This window comes from Aethalodelphis obliquidens, unplaced genomic scaffold (assembly GCF_003676395.1).
Source record: "Aethalodelphis obliquidens isolate GAN/ISIS:26980383/991018 unplaced genomic scaffold, ASM367639v1 scaffold28, whole genome shotgun sequence".
NCBI lineage: Eukaryota > Metazoa > Chordata > Mammalia > Artiodactyla > Delphinidae > Aethalodelphis > Aethalodelphis obliquidens.
This window is the reverse complement of record NW_020837972.1, coordinates 8,859,801-8,875,837: the sequence shown is the minus strand read 5'-3', so window position 1 is coordinate 8,875,837 and position 16,037 is coordinate 8,859,801. Positions and strand designations below refer to the sequence as shown.

The 16,037-nt window shown below is 42.2% G+C and overlaps 1 protein-coding gene across 1 annotated transcript; it reads left to right on the top strand.

Annotated features, from left to right (window-relative positions):
• The first annotated feature begins 1,095 nt into the window (after positions 1-1,095).
• RPL6 (ribosomal protein L6) lies at positions 1,096-7,359 on the top strand. The gene is made up of 7 exons (XM_027124626.1): positions 1,096-1,133; positions 2,081-2,305; positions 2,396-2,494; positions 4,334-4,477; positions 5,044-5,092; positions 6,123-6,307; positions 7,167-7,359. Exons 2-7 carry the CDS (start codon positions 2,081-2,083, stop codon positions 7,317-7,319), a joined length of 855 nt encoding a protein of 284 aa, XP_026980427.1. The 5' UTR covers positions 1,096-1,133; the 3' UTR covers positions 7,320-7,359.
• The last annotated feature ends 8,678 nt before the right edge of the window (positions 7,360-16,037 follow it).

The window sequence follows — 16,037 nt, the reverse complement described above, 5'->3', positions numbered from 1 at the left end:
TTTCCTCATAATAGTATCCTCTATAGAATTTTTGGGAGGATTAAATAAAATAAAGCAAGGCTCATAGAACAGTTCTAGGCACATAGCATACAGCATTGCTCTTATTTATCCCTAGTGTATAACTTTTAGCAGAATACTTGGCACATAGTAAGATCCCACAGGGTCCTGCTCCATTACATCATCCACAACCATGATGTACATGGTGATGCTGGTGGTGGTGACAACAAGAACTAACATTTATTTAGCCGTTACCATGCATCAAATACCATTCTTAGTGATTTTTTTTTTTTTTTTTTTTTTTTGTGGTACGCGGGCCTCTCACTGTTGTGGCCTCTGCTCCGGACGCACAGGCTCAGCGGCCATGGTTCACGGGCCCAGCCGCTCCGCGGCATGTGGGATCTTCCCGGACCGGGGCACGAACCGGTGTCCCCTGCATCAGCAGGCGGACTCTCAACCACTGCGCCACCAGGGAAGCCCATTCTTAGTGATTTTATGTACATTAGCTTATTTAATCTTCCCCCAAACCCTGTGAGGTAGATATGGTTATCTCCATTTTAGAAGTGAAGAAATAGAGTACAAAGTGGCCAGAAATGCTTGTAGAGGGAATAAACAACCATGCTCTTTGATGCCTCCATGCCTCTTGCATTTATTGTTCCAATTGACACTTTCATCTGCCAAATTTGTATCTATTCTTCCAAATCCAACACAAAAACAAACTCTGGTGCAAAACTTTCCTAAATCTCCCAGAAGAAATAACTTACAATTATTAATTTACCTGTTTGCTTTTTCCTTGAATGTGTGTTCTTCAGAACAGGAATATATTTTATTCATTTTAAATTCTAGCTTTTTTCCTATTGTATAGCACAGGTAAGCAAATATAAAAAGTTTCAACTTTATGCCGGTTCCCAAAAGTACTTTGAGAATTCTATTGGTCTATAAAATGAAGCATTTTCAGGAAAAAATTTCTCCACTTTCGCCTCCTATTGAGAAAATTAGCTCTGTTTACAGTACGAACGAGGAAAAACTACATTTCCCATGATGCCCCTGACCCGGAAGGAAGTGAGACTAGACACCTCCCGTGATTGCTTATAGACCGGAAGCCGGTGTCTTAGTTCTCTTTCCCATCTTGCAAGGTAAGAATGGCGTCCCCTCTCTGCAAGACTCTATTTCAGGATCCCAATCCTTCGCCATCTTAACCAGGAGGGTATCAAGTCGACAACTGCAGGGGTCGGACACGCTCAGGGCCATTTGGGAGGCCTCCCAGACCCTTCATTTCTCTCGCTTGGGTTTACGGTGGGGCACGAAGAGGGTGCTGTGGGGCACGAACAGTGTGAGGTGGAATGCTGCAGAGGCTCCGGGGCTCCGGTTGCTCGCCACCCTCCCGGGCTGGGGAAACAGGGCCCCTCCAGGGATTCGTAGCGGGCCAGTGGGGCAGCAGGGACAAGGGCGGCGGCGCGCGCTCTGAATTCGGGACCTGCGTTCCAAAAGACGACGCCGAGCTCGTCTCCGCCACGTTGTGGATTTGAGACTGAGCACAAGTGCAACTTTTCCCGTCTACCGACGTCCGCGGCCGGAAGTCGCCTGCTGGGCTTCGCTTTTTTCAGTTTGGCCTGAGTTTGGGCCATTTGTGTGTGTGTGTCTTCGCCTCCTAAACGGAATTTCTTGAGTGAGACAGTCTGATAAGAGCAAAAGTCCTGAAAGCAAACGGTTTCAGGTTACAGCCTCGCTGCTTTCTGGCTGTGGAGATTGTTAAAGCTAAGTCTAGGATTTCTAATTCGTAAAACAAATAATGGAATAGGGACTTTTGACCTCTAAATATATGTAGCGAACAAATAATAGTTGTGAGATATATTCAAATCGTCAAGAAGGTTATACGGTATTGGGGAGACAACCTAAAAGTTAACCATTTATGGATATTGTTGCAGATGTGTGGCGATTTGGAGGAAGGCCTGTATCTTATAGTGGGAGGGGTGTAAAGGATGGAGAAGGAGGACAAGGACTTGCAGTCTGGGAGGCCTGTCGATGTATAGCTATGAGATAATTGGTGAAATGCCTTTTTAAAAAATATATGTATTGGTAGATGGCGGGTGAAAAGCCTGAGAAGCCAGATACTAAGGAGAAAAAACCTGAAGCCAAGAAGACTGATGCTGGTGGCAAGGTTAAAAAGGTGAAGCAGGTTAAGAAGGGGAAGCCCCACTGCAGCCGAAACCCTGTCCTGGTCAGAGGAATTGGCAGATATTCCCGATCGGCTATGTATTCCAGAAAGGCCTTGTACAAGAGGAAGTATTCAGCAGCTAAATCCAAGGTAAGGGATGAGGGGAAGCCCTGAGCATTATGTCTTAACATTAAAACGTTTGTCTGCCTCTGACTTTTTGACGCATTTGTGTCCTACTAGGTTGAAAAGAAAAAGAAGGTGAAAGTTCTTGCTACTGTCACAAAACCAGTTGGTGGTGACAAGAATGGTGGTACCCGGGTGGTTAAACTTCGCAAAATGGTAAGATTTGGAGGAGATTGTAATTTGGGTGTTTAGTTGAAGCTTGAATCCTGTGAGGGTTATTTATTTATTTATTTTTTGGCTGCATTCAGTCTTGGTTGCTGCGCTCAGGCTTTCTCTAGTTGCGGTGAGCGGGGGTGCTCTTCGTTGCGGTGCGTGGGCTTCTTATTGCGGTGGCTTCTCTTGGTGTGGAGCACGGGCTTCAGTAGTTGTGGCTCGTGAGCTGTAGAGCACAGGCTCAGTAGTTGTGGCGCACGGGCTTAGTTGCTCCGTGGCATGTGGGATCTTCCCCGGCCAGGTCTCAAACCCGTGTCCCCTGCATTAGCAGGCGATTGTTAACCCCTGTGCCACCAGGGAAGCCCTCCTGTGAGGATTTTTGTGTGTGTGCTCAGGTTTTAGAAGTGTATGTTTACCAGAGGATTATTAATGGAGGATAGTTCTGGGTTTGCAACTTCGCTTTATTATTTACTGTTCTTAAGTAGAGTTACTTTTCTGTGCTTTTGTTTCTTGTAAAATGGGAATAAAGTTTTGACTCACAGGGTTGTTGTGAGACTTACCATACGTAGAGCCTAGGGTGCGCCCAGACCTGTAGAACATTTGTCCACTGTAGTGGGTGTTTCTTGGCCCCTCTTTACCATGCACAAGACCCAGCGTTTTCTCTGAAAAATAAAGGTTTGCTCTGTGATTTCCATTATGGGACTATTGCAGATGTATTACACTCTTCACAGTTGAATATTACTGCACCAGAGGGAAAATGGCGCTTTGATTTCTTCTTGTCACAGGTTTTGTGAGCTGATTTTTCTATTAGGTATTAATGTTTGTGGTAAAAGAAAGACCGTCCACTAAAATGATGCAGTTAGAAATAGATTATTTTGAGTTACTTGTCATAAGCGAAAGAGTCTTTGTGTGGGGTCTTTTTAAAAAATTAATTTATTAATTTATTTATTTTTGGCTGCATTGGGTCTTTGTTGCTGTGCGCGGGCTTTCTCTAGTGGCAGAGAGAGGGGGCTACTCCTCGTTGCAGTGCAGGGGCTTCTCTGTGGAGCACAGGCTCGAGGCGCGGGGGCTTCAGTAGTTGTGGCTCGTAGGCTCAGTAGTTGCGGCTTGCGGGCCCTAGAGCGCAGACTCAATAGTTGGGGCGCTCGGGTTTAGTTGCTCCGCGGCATGTGGGATCTTCCCAGACCAGGGCTCGAACCCGTGTCTCCTGCATTGGCAGGCGGATTCTTAACTACTGTGCCACCAGGGAAGCCCTGTGTGGGGTCTTATTTTTACAATAAATGAACTGGCAGTCTTGATCTAAACTAATGTCTATGGTTTTATACAATTTATTCTTTATGGATAAGATGGAAGTGATGCATGTTAATGTGAAGCATATGAACACACTTAATTTGAGTTGGAAAACAAGCCATGCCTTTTTTCATAACATACAAAATTGTGTCAGGCGTGTGTTTCTGGAGAAGTAGGGACCCCAGAGGGTCAGGGACCCCAGAAAAACTTGAGAATCACTGCTACACAACAGTATATAATGATAGCTTGCCATGTAATCTCTAAAGTTTGGTTTATTCCAAATTTACAAAGGTAACTTGCTTGATGCTTTCCCTCTTTGCTTGGACACAGCTCCTTCAGTTAAATGGATTCCACCCTATGTTTTGCATGTAAAGCTATTGAAGCAGCGTTGATCTTTTCTACCTTTAAAATATTAGAAGTGAAAATGCAGTAGTGTGAATAAAGTGGTTCAAGTAACTACAGGATTGTAGTGAAGGTTTCACTGACCTCACAACCAGCTCTACTGACTTGATTAGATTATTTAAATAAGTTGGACCTATGGGCTCTCTCCAGCCTAGGTATTATCCTACTGAAGATGTGCCTCGAAAGCTGTTGAGTCACGGCAAAAAACCCTTCAGTAAGCATGTGAGAAAACTGCGTGCTAGCATCACTCCTGGAACCATTCTGATTATCCTCACTGGGCGCCACAGAGGCAAGGTGAGCAGAGCATGACACTTGAGGTACCTGGAGTACTTGATCCTAATAAGTTTGTTCTCTGGATAGGATTTGTTTACCTGTGTGAACTGCAGTTAGTAGCAAGAGGTTCTGTGGGAGAGGTGAGAGTGATCCATAACAAAACCAACAACCCAGTCACTATCATAACGTGTTTAGTCAATAATAGACAATAACTTATTACCAATTCCTGTCGTTGGTAATACTACTTGTTACAGGTGATTCAGATGTCCCTGTACCCAAAAATGTTTATGTATTTGAGTTAACTTCTTAGGATGGATTTGCAGGGATAGAATTACTGAGTTAAAGGGTACTAGTTTTTTTTTAATGTTAAAAGTAGTGGCTGCTCATTAAAAATCAAGCACACAAAAGTACTGCTCGTATCCTAGAGTCACCCCTGTTATTAGTTTGGTAAGTTACTTCCAGAACTGCTGCACATATGCATATGTAGAAATTTCCTTTTTTACCAAATTTAGGAACCTGTGATTTGATTAATTCAGAAGTCAGTTTCTAATTTGTGGAACCATCTAGCATTTCTTTTTAATCTACAGAGGGTCATTTTCCTGAAGCAGCTGAGCAGTGGCTTGCTACTTGTGACTGGTAAGAAGATCCTTGGATTTAATATACTCTGAAATTTGCAGGTCTCCCCACCTTCAGTTTTACTGAGAAATAATTTATATGCATCACTCTTGCGAGTTTAAGGTGTACAACATGATGGTTTGATTTACATACATTGTGAAATAATTACCACAATAGGTTCAATATCCATCTTCACATTTAGATAAAAGAAAAAACTTTTTTCCTTGTGATGAAAACTCTTGGGATTTACTCTTTTGAAGGTTGTATTTTTATTTAAAAAAAATTTTTTTTAGTATTTATTTTGGGTGTGCCTGGTCTTAGCTGTGGCATTGTGGGATCTTCATTGTGGCACGCGGGATCATTAGTTGTGGCATGCTGTGGGATCTAGTTCCCCGACCAGGGAACGAACCCAGACCTCCTGCATTGGAAGCGCAGAGTCTTACCCACTGGACCACCAGGGAAGTCCTGAAGCATGTGTTTTTAAATGCTTGAAGTATACACTTTGCTCCCACCTAAATAGAAGTTTCAGTGTCATGAGATTCTTTGCCCTATTTCATTGCCTTATGTACACAGGAGGTCTGAGGAAGCAGGTATTTAAAGTTTGCATGGCAACGTATCACCAGGTATAACTGCCACCTAAAATGCAGAATGGTTGGCTACTAACTCCTAGGAATGCATCCTTCATAAGACTTGTCTTCATAAGACTTGGTCTGCCCTTGGCACCAGGATGGAGTTCCTGGATAGGGGAAAAGTGAACTGTTTACTCCAAAAAACAGTGCTCAGTTTAAATTTGTCCTCAAGGACCAGTGATTTTTGACCAATCTGTATAAGTGACTATGCTCTCTCCTAATCTGGGTAACTTTAAAATTTGAGGATGGGGGGAGCCTTGGACAAACTGAGATCTTGAAAAAAGCCTGATGCTGACAGTAGAAAGCAGTTTGGAATTTCTTTGGATCCAGAGAAAAGTTAGAACTTCAACAGGTTTCTTCAAATCCAGTCAGTTCTTGAATCTTTGTATCCCCTTTCCCCTCACTATATTTTCCCCCCTTAGGGCCTCTGTCCCTCAATCGAGTTCCTCTGCGAAGAACACACCAGAAATTTGTCATTGCCACTTCCACCAAAATTGATATCAGTGGTGTGAAAATCCCAGAACATCTCACTGATGCTTACTTCAAGAAGAAGAAACTGCGTAAGCCCAGGCACCAGGAAGGTGAGATCTTCGACACAGAGAGAGAGGTAAGCTATTTCTTTCTTTGCCTCTAATAGCTCTGGCTCTCCTACTTGGGAGTGAAAATAAACAAGGTTAAGAATTGTTGGAAAAAGAAAAGCTGTAAGTAATGAGGACTATCTGGGAAATAATATTTTTCCAGATTCTGCTAATTATTTTATTTTTGGCTGCATTGGGTCATCGTTGCTGTGCATGGGCTTTTCTCTGGTTGTGCCGAGCGGGGGCTACTCTTTGTTGTGCGTGGGATTCTCATTGTGGTGGCTTCTCTTGTTGCGGAGCATGGGCTCTGGAGCGCAGGCTTAGTAGTTGTGGCACGTGGCCTTAGTTGCTCCACGGCATGTGGGATCTTCCCTGACCAGGGCTCAAATCCGTGTCCCCTGCATTGGCAGGTGGATTCTTAACCACTGCGCCACCAGGGAAGCCCAAGAGTTGCTATTATTATATTAAAAATAGGTTGTATTTCAGAGCCCTCCAAGGAAAGAATTATCAAAGTTGACTTCTAGGGACTTCCCTGGTGGCGCAGTGGTTAAGAATCCACCTGCCAATGCAAGGGACACGGATTCGAGCCCTGGTCCAGGAAGATCCCACATGCTGCGGAGCAGCTAAGCCCGTGTTCTGCAACAAGAGAAGCTACCACAATGAGAAGCCCGCGCACCACAACGAAGAGTAGCCCCCGCTCGCCACAACTAGAGAAGGCCTGTGTGCAGCAATGAAGACCTAACACAACCAAAAATAAAAATAATTAATTTTTAAAAATTGCCTTCTGAATATTCCTGGGATTGAGTACTTGTGATGTAGGATTTCTTAGTTAATGTGGAGTTTGGTACTTGTGCCCTTTTTTTTTAAATGATTTTTCTTTTTCTTTAGAAATACGAGATTACAGAGCAGCGGAAGGTTGATCAGAAAGCTGTGGACTCACAAATTCTGCGAAGAATCAAAGCTGTTCCTCAGCTCCAGGGCTACCTCCGCTCTGTGTTCGCTCTTACAAACGGAATTTATCCTCACAAAGTAGTGTTCTAAATTTCTTACAAAGAACCTAATTAAATAATTGGGTCCATTTCCTTTGTGTCTTTTTTCTTTTTTTAATCTGCCTGAAGGTGTGGTATGGCTCAGCCAATTTGATGGGATGTTAGCCTCTACTAAGAGGAGTGGGATTGGAGGGGAGTGCTATCAGCTGCAGTGGAATCCCCTCTTTGGATCAACATCCTTAGCTTCCTAAGTGTCTTCTCAGCTTTTTCACCCGGCACGTACCAATACAAAGTCGTGGCATTTCCACAGCCATCACTGAACAACAGGTCAGTACTAACGGTACATGGATAAGAAACAAGGCCACAAACTTTCCTCCCTTTCCATGACTTAACATCCATTTCTGCCCAATTCAGCCCCTCTCCATAGTCATTACTATTAGTTTCTTGTGTATCTAGTTTCTTAAAGCATACACAACAAATTAGTATAATTATTTACCTTGCCCTGTTTTTAACCAAAAACCCCATGTGCAGTACATGCTGTTATATAGATAACAAATGAATTTGATTATTCCATAGGAAGTGTCCATCTTTACTGCTGCATAGTGTAGTAGTGCATTCTATGGATATTTGGGTTTCCGTCATTTGTAATTATACTGGTTTCCCCTGCTATCCAAAAGTAGAGTATGCTTCTGAAACTTTGTGTAAGCCAAAATGGCATAAAGTGAAGAAATTACCTTATGACACATCTTGCTAACAGAGGCATAAAATGGGATAAAACACAGATGCTTACAGTTCAAAGTGACGGCTCTGGATGCTGAGATGTCAGAGTGTAGTTCCAGGGAAGGAGCTTGCCAGTGCCACTCCCACTGCCCAGACATGCTGCCGTCTCTAGTGGCTCTCTGTGAAACAAAACCGCTGTTTTCCCCCTTTGCCTTTTTTCATAAAAGTGAAAATCTTGATTTTTTTCTAGTTAACAAAGACAGGTACAAATGAAGTTCTTTCGGTTAAAGCAAACTTTCAGAAAGTGCTGGGTAACAGAGTGCGATGTAGTGAGTAACTTGCGGTGTGCATACAGATGAGCAAGCATCAGGTAAGAAGTAGCTTTTTGCTGAGTCAGGATTTAGGCAGTTTTGGTAGGTGGTGCCAAACTGCCCTCCATGGAGGTTGTACCAATTTATACTCATGTATAAGAGTGCCCGTTACCCTACCGGCTCCCTAAAATGATGTGTCATTAGACGTGGGTTTTTTAAGTTATTTTATTGATAATTTACATTTGGTAGAATTGATTTTTTGTGTGTGCAGTGCAGTGGCCTCTGCAGTTTGGGAAGCACCACCAAAGTTCCTTCCAAAAGTCAGTTTCCACTCCTAGTAACCACTGATAAAATTTTTGTTTTTCTAGTTTTGTCTTTTCCAGAACATCATGTAATATATTCTGTGGCATAATATCTGCGACATTTGTTCACATTAATGGTTCAGTAGTTCTTTTGTCAGTCAGCATTCTGTTGTATCATGGTGTCACTGTTTATTCTAAAATAATACCCATTGAAAGATATTTGGGTTGTTTATAATTATTGGAGATTATGAATAAAGCCACTATTAACATTCACATACAGGGTTTTGTGTGGACATATGTTTTCATTTCTCTTGGGTTAGAATACTTACAAGTAGGATTGGCTGGGTTGTGTAGTTTAACTTTGTAAGAAAGTTTCAAACCTATTTTGTATCCCACCAGCAATATGTAACAGTTGCAATTATTCCACTTCCTTCTCAGCACTGGCTATTTTCAGGTGGTTTTTTTTTTTCAATTGAGGTATAATTGACAAGTTAGTTTTAGGTGTACAGCATAATTTGTTATTTGTGTATATTTCAAAATGATCACAATAAGTCTAGTTGACACCCATCACCATACATAGTTATAAAATTTTTTTTCTTGTGATGAGAACTTTTAAGATCTATTCTTAATGACTTTTAAATATACAATATAGTGTTATTAACAATAGTGATCGTGCTGTACATGACATTCCCATGATTGTCTTTGTTAATTCTAACGGTTCCAGTAAGTTTGTACTGATAGGTATATAGTGATAAGTTCTGATGCATTTTTTGAAACAAACTCCAACATCACTTCTGACTAAAGCCCTTTAAGTGGCTCCTTATCACTCTAAGGTTTGGCTCCAAAATTATGGCCACGAGTCCTGATTGGCCCATTTCTCCAGTCGACTCATTTTTACTCTGCCCCTCAACATATTAAGTTTTAGTTTCTCAAATTGGGCTGTTTTGCCTGCTTCAGAGCTTTTGCACACCCTGTATGTTGAACTGCCCTTCCCACCATGTGACTGGCCCCTACTAAATAATAATGATAATTTGACTTGTCACGTAGGTTACCCAGGAGCAAGGAAACATTGCTCAGGCCAATGCAAGCGTCTGGTCCACTTGACAGATGTATTACGATAAAGAAAAGGTATTTGTGATTTATCAGTGTCTGTGAGCTTAGGGCTAGAGCTACCTTCAGGGTGTTGAAAAATAAGGTTTCTGTTCGTGCATATTCACACCAGTTCTTAGGTATATGCAAGGATGTTCATTGCAGCACCAAAGGTTCCATCAGTAGGGGATCAGTAGTTTACATCCATACGTTGGAGTATGATGTAGTGTTACAAAGAGTGAAGTAGCTGCATAAGAACTTGTGAAGGGACTTCTCTGGGGTCCAGCTGTTAAGACGCCGAGCTTCCACTGCAAGGGGCACAACAGGTTCGGTCCCTGGTCAAGAAACTAAGATCCCACAAGCTGTGTGGCGCGGCCCCCCCCTCAAAAAAAGAAAACGACAAGATTGATACCCACAAAATATAAATTGTTAAAAATTCAGATTGGTAAGAAAAAGACAAGTCTTGATAGACAAAAAGGCAATTCACAAAAGAAGACATATATATTACTAGTATTTACGGAAAAAGATCTAGTTTCCCTAGTAAAGAAATGTACATTTAAAATGAGATACTGATTTTACCTATTAAGATTAGCAAAATATATTTTAACACGTCATGTTGTTGAAGATTTGTTGAAATGAACATTCATGAACTGTTTGTGGAATACAGATGGGCAGAATATTCAAGACAGCAACTTTATAATATGTATCAAGACTCCTAGGAATCTTGAAGAAATCACAAATATACAAAAAAAAGTCATGTAAAGTACATAGTATCTCATTTTGATAAAAAAGATTATATATATGTGGTAGATTGTAAAAATGGCCACAAGAAATCTTTCTGTACATTAAGCAGTGGTTCTCAACTTTTTTTGGTCTCAGGAGCCCTTTACAGTCTTAAATTATTAAAGATATGAAAGAATTTTTTATTTATGTGGGTTATGTCTATTGATACCGTATCAAGACCAAATAATTATTAAAAGATTTGTTTTTAAAGACAACAAACCATTCCATGTTAATGCAATATTTTTGTGAAAAACATTTTCCAAAACAAAAATGAGAAGAATGGCATTGTTTTACATTTTTGCAAATTGCTTAATGTCTGGCTTAATAGAAGACAGCTGGCTTCTCATATGTGCTGCTATGTTCAATCTGTTGCATTATCACATATTATGTCCTGCAGCCTCTGGAAGCTATTCTATGCTCGTGAGAGAATGAAAGTGAAAAGACAATATCTTAGTAGCAGCATGATAAATGGATTTCACTTCATGGGTTCATTTTAAGACTCTCAGGGATGCTAAGGATTCCCAGATCATACTTAGAACCACTGCACTAGTCCCTTAGCAAGCAAGGTTCCAGAGGTGGAATCCAAATCTCTACCTTTGAGATGTCCTCCTTTCCAGTCCACCTGCTTCCTACAGCTCTGGCGCATCTGTGCAATGCTTGGGGCAGGACTGCTTGTTGCGGACAAGGCTGGGAACCTCGTGCCTGAGATCCTACTTCCTTAGCATCCAAATACCTCTTGTTTAGTTTTCCTGTTGCTGCTGTAACAAATTAACACGAACTCTATGGCTTAAAGCATCACAGATATATTCTCTTACAGTTCTGGAGGTCAGAAGTCCAAAATCAGTTTCAGTGGGCTAATGTCAAGCTGTTGGTAGTGAGTGGCCACCCATGCCCCTTGACTTGCGATCCCTTCCTCCTAGGTACACCAGTGCAAATGCTTCTGTCTTCACATCACCTTCTTCCTCTGATCCTAGATCTCTCTTATAAAGACCATTGTGATTACATCCCAACTGGATAATTCAGGGTATCTCCCTGTGAAGATGAGTTTCTCCACTCAAATACTTCTGACACCAAGATGTGTGGGTTTTCCACACCAAGCAATTCTCCAGTTCTCTGCAGATACCAACTGAATGTCCTACAATTCAGTTCCGATGCTACCTACCCGGAGTTAGCATGGACCCCACAAGTTAAGGGCTCAGTCGCACAAGACTGTCTCTCACATGATGCCAATCACAAGTACTGGGTCCCCAGGTTACCCACACTTCTGTCTGACTTGGCTACAAATGGAGGGTTCCCACGACTCCCTCCTCAGGTTTGATAATTGGCTATAATGGCTCACAGAACTCAGAGAAACACTTATATTCATTCACCAGTTTGCTATAAAGGATACAACTCAGGAACTGCCAAATGGAAGAGAGAAATAGGGCAAGGTAAGGGTGGTGCCTGGAGCACCATACCCTCTCTGGGTGCACCACCCTCTCAGCACCTCTTGATGTGTTCACCGACCAAGAAGCTCACAAGTATTTATGGAACTTAATCACCAGCACTACCACCCCTTCCCCACTTTTCCTTAAGTCTGGGTAGGGCTGAAATTTCCAACCTTCTAATCCCTTGGTCTTTCTGGTGGCCGGCTAGGGGTCCCTACCCTAAGTCACCTCATTAACATAAACTCAGGTGTGACCAAAAAGAGCTCCTGGGGCTTCCCTGGTGGTGCAGTGGTTAAGAATCCACCTGCCAGTGCAGGGGACACGGGTTCGAGCCCTGGTCTGGGAAGATCCCACATGCTGCAGAGCAACTATGCCCGTGCGTCACAACTACTGAGTCTGCGCTCTAGAGCCCGAGAGCCACAACTACTGAGTCCACGTGCCACAACTGCTGAAGCCCACGCGCCTAAACCCATGCTCCACGAGAAGCCACCGCAATGAGAAGCCCAAGCAGCACAACGAAGAGAAGCCCCCGCTCGCCGCAACTAGAGAAAGCCCATGTACAGCAACGAAGACGCAATGCAGCCAAAAAAAATTAAATAAATTTTAAAAAAGAGCTCCTTATGAATAACAAAAGACGCTCCCATCACTCAGGAAAATTTCATGGGCTTTAGGAGCTCTGTGTCAGTAACCCAGGACAAAGACCAAATATATTTTTATCAGGTCTTTAACTTAATCACACCTGCCAAGTACCTTTTGCCATATAAAGTATTGATAATATCCACAAATTTGCGGGATTAGGACAGGGACATACTTCGGGACTATTATTTAGCCTACACCACCTGCCAAGCTCTGGTTACAAGGGTTTGGGGAGGGTTCCTGCTCCATTCCAAGGCCTGATTCTCACCTTTAGAAGCTCTAAGTGGCTTGTTTGTTTGCTTTTTGGCCACACCTCGAGGCTTGTGGGATCTTAGTTCCCGGACCAGGGATCCAACCCACGCCCCCCGCATTGGAAGTGCAGTCTTAACCACTGAACCGCCAGGGAAGTCCCCTAGAAGCTCTAAGTGTTGAACAGACCCCAGTGCTACCCTCCATGTATATAATTCAAAATAAAAACAGTGTCAAAGTGGAAAATACATGTAAGGAAAGGCAACCATGTTCTGAATTTCCCCATAGATTGTACAAGTATAAAATTGGAATTTCTTTGGGAAAATAGGGTGTGGAATAATTCATTCAAAAAATATTCATTGAGTGCAGGTCAATTGAAAATGGTGTAGAGGTTAAAGTTATAGCTTTGGGGGATCCAGTGGACTTGGATTTGAATCCTAATTTTGCTGCTTATTCATTTACCTTTCAGATAATCAGCATGCTAATAATGGCAAATGATGTGGTCCTATTTGCTAAGCAAAATATATACTTTTTTTTTAGAATTGTTTTATTGTGGTAAATTATATATAACAAAATGTACCATTTTAAGTATATAGTTCAGTGGCATTAAGAATTTAATATAAGGACTTCCCCGGTGGTGCAGTGGTTAAGACTCTGAACTCCCACTGCAAGGGGTGCAGGTTCGATCCCTGGTCGGGGTACTAGGATTCCACCTGCTGCATGGTACCCACGGCGTGGCCAAAAAACAAATAAAAAATATGAGAAAGTCATTAAAAGAACATAAAAAAAGTTTAATATGCAATATTTAATATATATGTATTTAAATATATAAGCATTAATTAATATATAAGTATTTGATTAAATAATAAGTATTTAATATATTTAAAAATACATTTAATGTATACAGTCTAACAAAAGAGACAGGCATCTAAATTTTTATTAATAATTATTTAATTGCAGTTAAGATAGGTACAACGAAGAAAAGGTATAGTGTGCAAAGAGGTTGAGAAACAGGAGGATTTGTCATGTTTGGGGGAGCCAAGGAATTTCCCTATGAGGTAGCTGAGACCTGAAGGATGAATAGGAGTTTGCCAAGTGAAACAGGTGGGAAGTGCAATCTGGCCAGGGAACAGCATGTGCAAAGGCCCGGAGTAGGAACAGTTGTACAAGAGGTAAAGAACTGGAAAGAAGCCAGGGTGACTTTCTTTGATCAAGATTGACATTGGCTTGAGGTGAGGTAAAGAAGCAGATGAGGGGTGGGAGCAGGGGGGGGCTGCAGTGGCTGCAAAAGGTGATACAACATTGTGAATTCATGTGTGAACTGTTTTTGTAAGGCACATTCAAAGTCATTTAGCACTAAGAAGCCTTTACAAAGCAGCTACTTTAAGCACCATGCCAGGCACTAGGGACTTAGGGTTAAAAACTCAGTGGCTGATAATAGCAAGCATGTAGTGGACCCCTCTAGGGTCTGTGGGTTGGCTCTTCTTCAAGGATGAGATCTGCAGGGCTTGGCTCCAGGCTGGTGGCTCAGGCCTCCCCACATGTCCAATTCTGGGACCAGCAGCTCCCGGAGTGTGTGCTTTTATTGACAGATGACAAATTGAACAAGAATATTTGACCTCTGCTCACATCACGTCTGCTAAAATGCCATTGACCAAAGCACGTCACAAGGCCAAGCCCAGCTTTATGGGTCAGGGAAATTTACTCCACCTGCTCTGATGGGAAGTTTGGGAAAGACCCTGTATTTGCTTCCTAAGGCTGCAGTAACAAAGTACGACAAACTGGGTGGCTTAAAACAACAGAAATCCATTGTCTCACAGTTCAGGAGACTGGAAGTCCAACTTTAGGGTGTCAGCAGGGTTGATGCCTTCCAGAGGCTCCGAATGAGAATGTATTCTATCCTTCTCTCCTAGCTTCTGGTAGTTGCCCACCAACCTCAGTGTTTCTTGTCTTGTAGAAGTATCACTCCAATCTCTGCCTCTGTCATCACGTGGTCTTCCCTCTATGGCTCCTCTGTATCTCTGTGTCCAAATTTCCCTCTTCTTAGACAAGTATCATATGATATCATGTATAGGTGGAATCTAAAATGTGATCCAAGTAAACTTATTTACAAAACAGAAACAGGGTCTTCCCTGGTGGCACAGTGGTTGGGAGTCCGCCTGCCAATGCAGGGGACACGCGTTCGTGCCCTGGTCCGGGAAGATCCCACATGCTGCGGAGCGGCTGGGGCCGTGAGCCATGGCCGCTGGGCCTGCGCGTCCGGAGCCTGTGCTCCGCAACGGGAGAGGCCACAACAGTGTGAGGCCCACGTACCGCAAAAAAAAGAAAACAGAAACAGACTCACAGACATAGAAAACAAACTTATGGTTACCAAACAGAAAAGGTGGGGGAGGGATAAATTAGGAGTTTGGGATTAGCAGATACAAACTCCTATATATAAAACAGATTAAACAACAACATCCTACTGTATAGCACAGGGAACTATATTCAATATCTTGTAATAACCTATAATGGAAAAGGATATGAAAAAGAATATATATATGCATAACTGAATCACCTTGCTGTACACCAAAAACTAACATAGCATTGTAAATTAACTATACTTCCATAAAAATAAAAATTAAAAAAAAAATCATAAAAAAAAATTTCAAGACTTCCCTGGCGGTCCAGTGGTTAAGACTCTGCACTTCCAGTGCAGGGGGCATGGGTTCGATCCCTGGTCAGGGAACTAAGATCCTACGTGTCGCGTGGTGTGGCCAAGAAAAGTTTTTCCTTCCTCTTCTTAGAAGGACACCAGTCTTTGGATTAAGGTCCACCCTAATCCAGTATAACATCATCTTAACTTGATTACATCTGCAAAGGCCCTGTTTTCAAATAAGGTCACATTCACAAGTTCTGGGTGGACACGAAGTTGGGAGACACTATTCAACCCCCAGTATAGTCACATAATAAAGAGTATGGATGTATGACTTTAATAAACGGAGAAAGTAAAGAATTGAGAACACTTTCCAATCTACCACAAAGTTACAGCAAAAGCCCAGAAAAGGGAAAACCCAGAAAAAGGGATGATATATGTGAACTCTAAGTATTTTAGAACATTCAGTAGGTGGAAAGGGGCTGAGGACTGTGAGAAGTGACACTTTTGCCCAATAAGAGCCTGATCGTGAAGATTTTGTGGGGACCCAGAGGAAATCAAGAGAGATCACTACAGGATTTTTTAAAAATTAATTAGTTATTTTTTTCTGCGTTGGGT

Excerpts from the sequence above, each read along its gene's own strand:
- RPL6 (XM_027124626.1), top strand. The coding sequence starts at position 2,081 with ATGGCGGGTGAAAAGCCTGAGAAGCCAGATACTAAGGAGAAAAAACCT. Across the intron at positions 2,495-4,333 it reads TGGTTAAACTTCGCAAAATG|CCTAGGTATTATCCTACTGA; the intron begins GTAAGATTTGGA and ends GGCTCTCTCCAG. Across the intron at positions 5,093-6,122 it reads TGGCTTGCTACTTGTGACTG|GGCCTCTGTCCCTCAATCGA; the intron begins GTAAGAAGATCC and ends TTCCCCCCTTAG.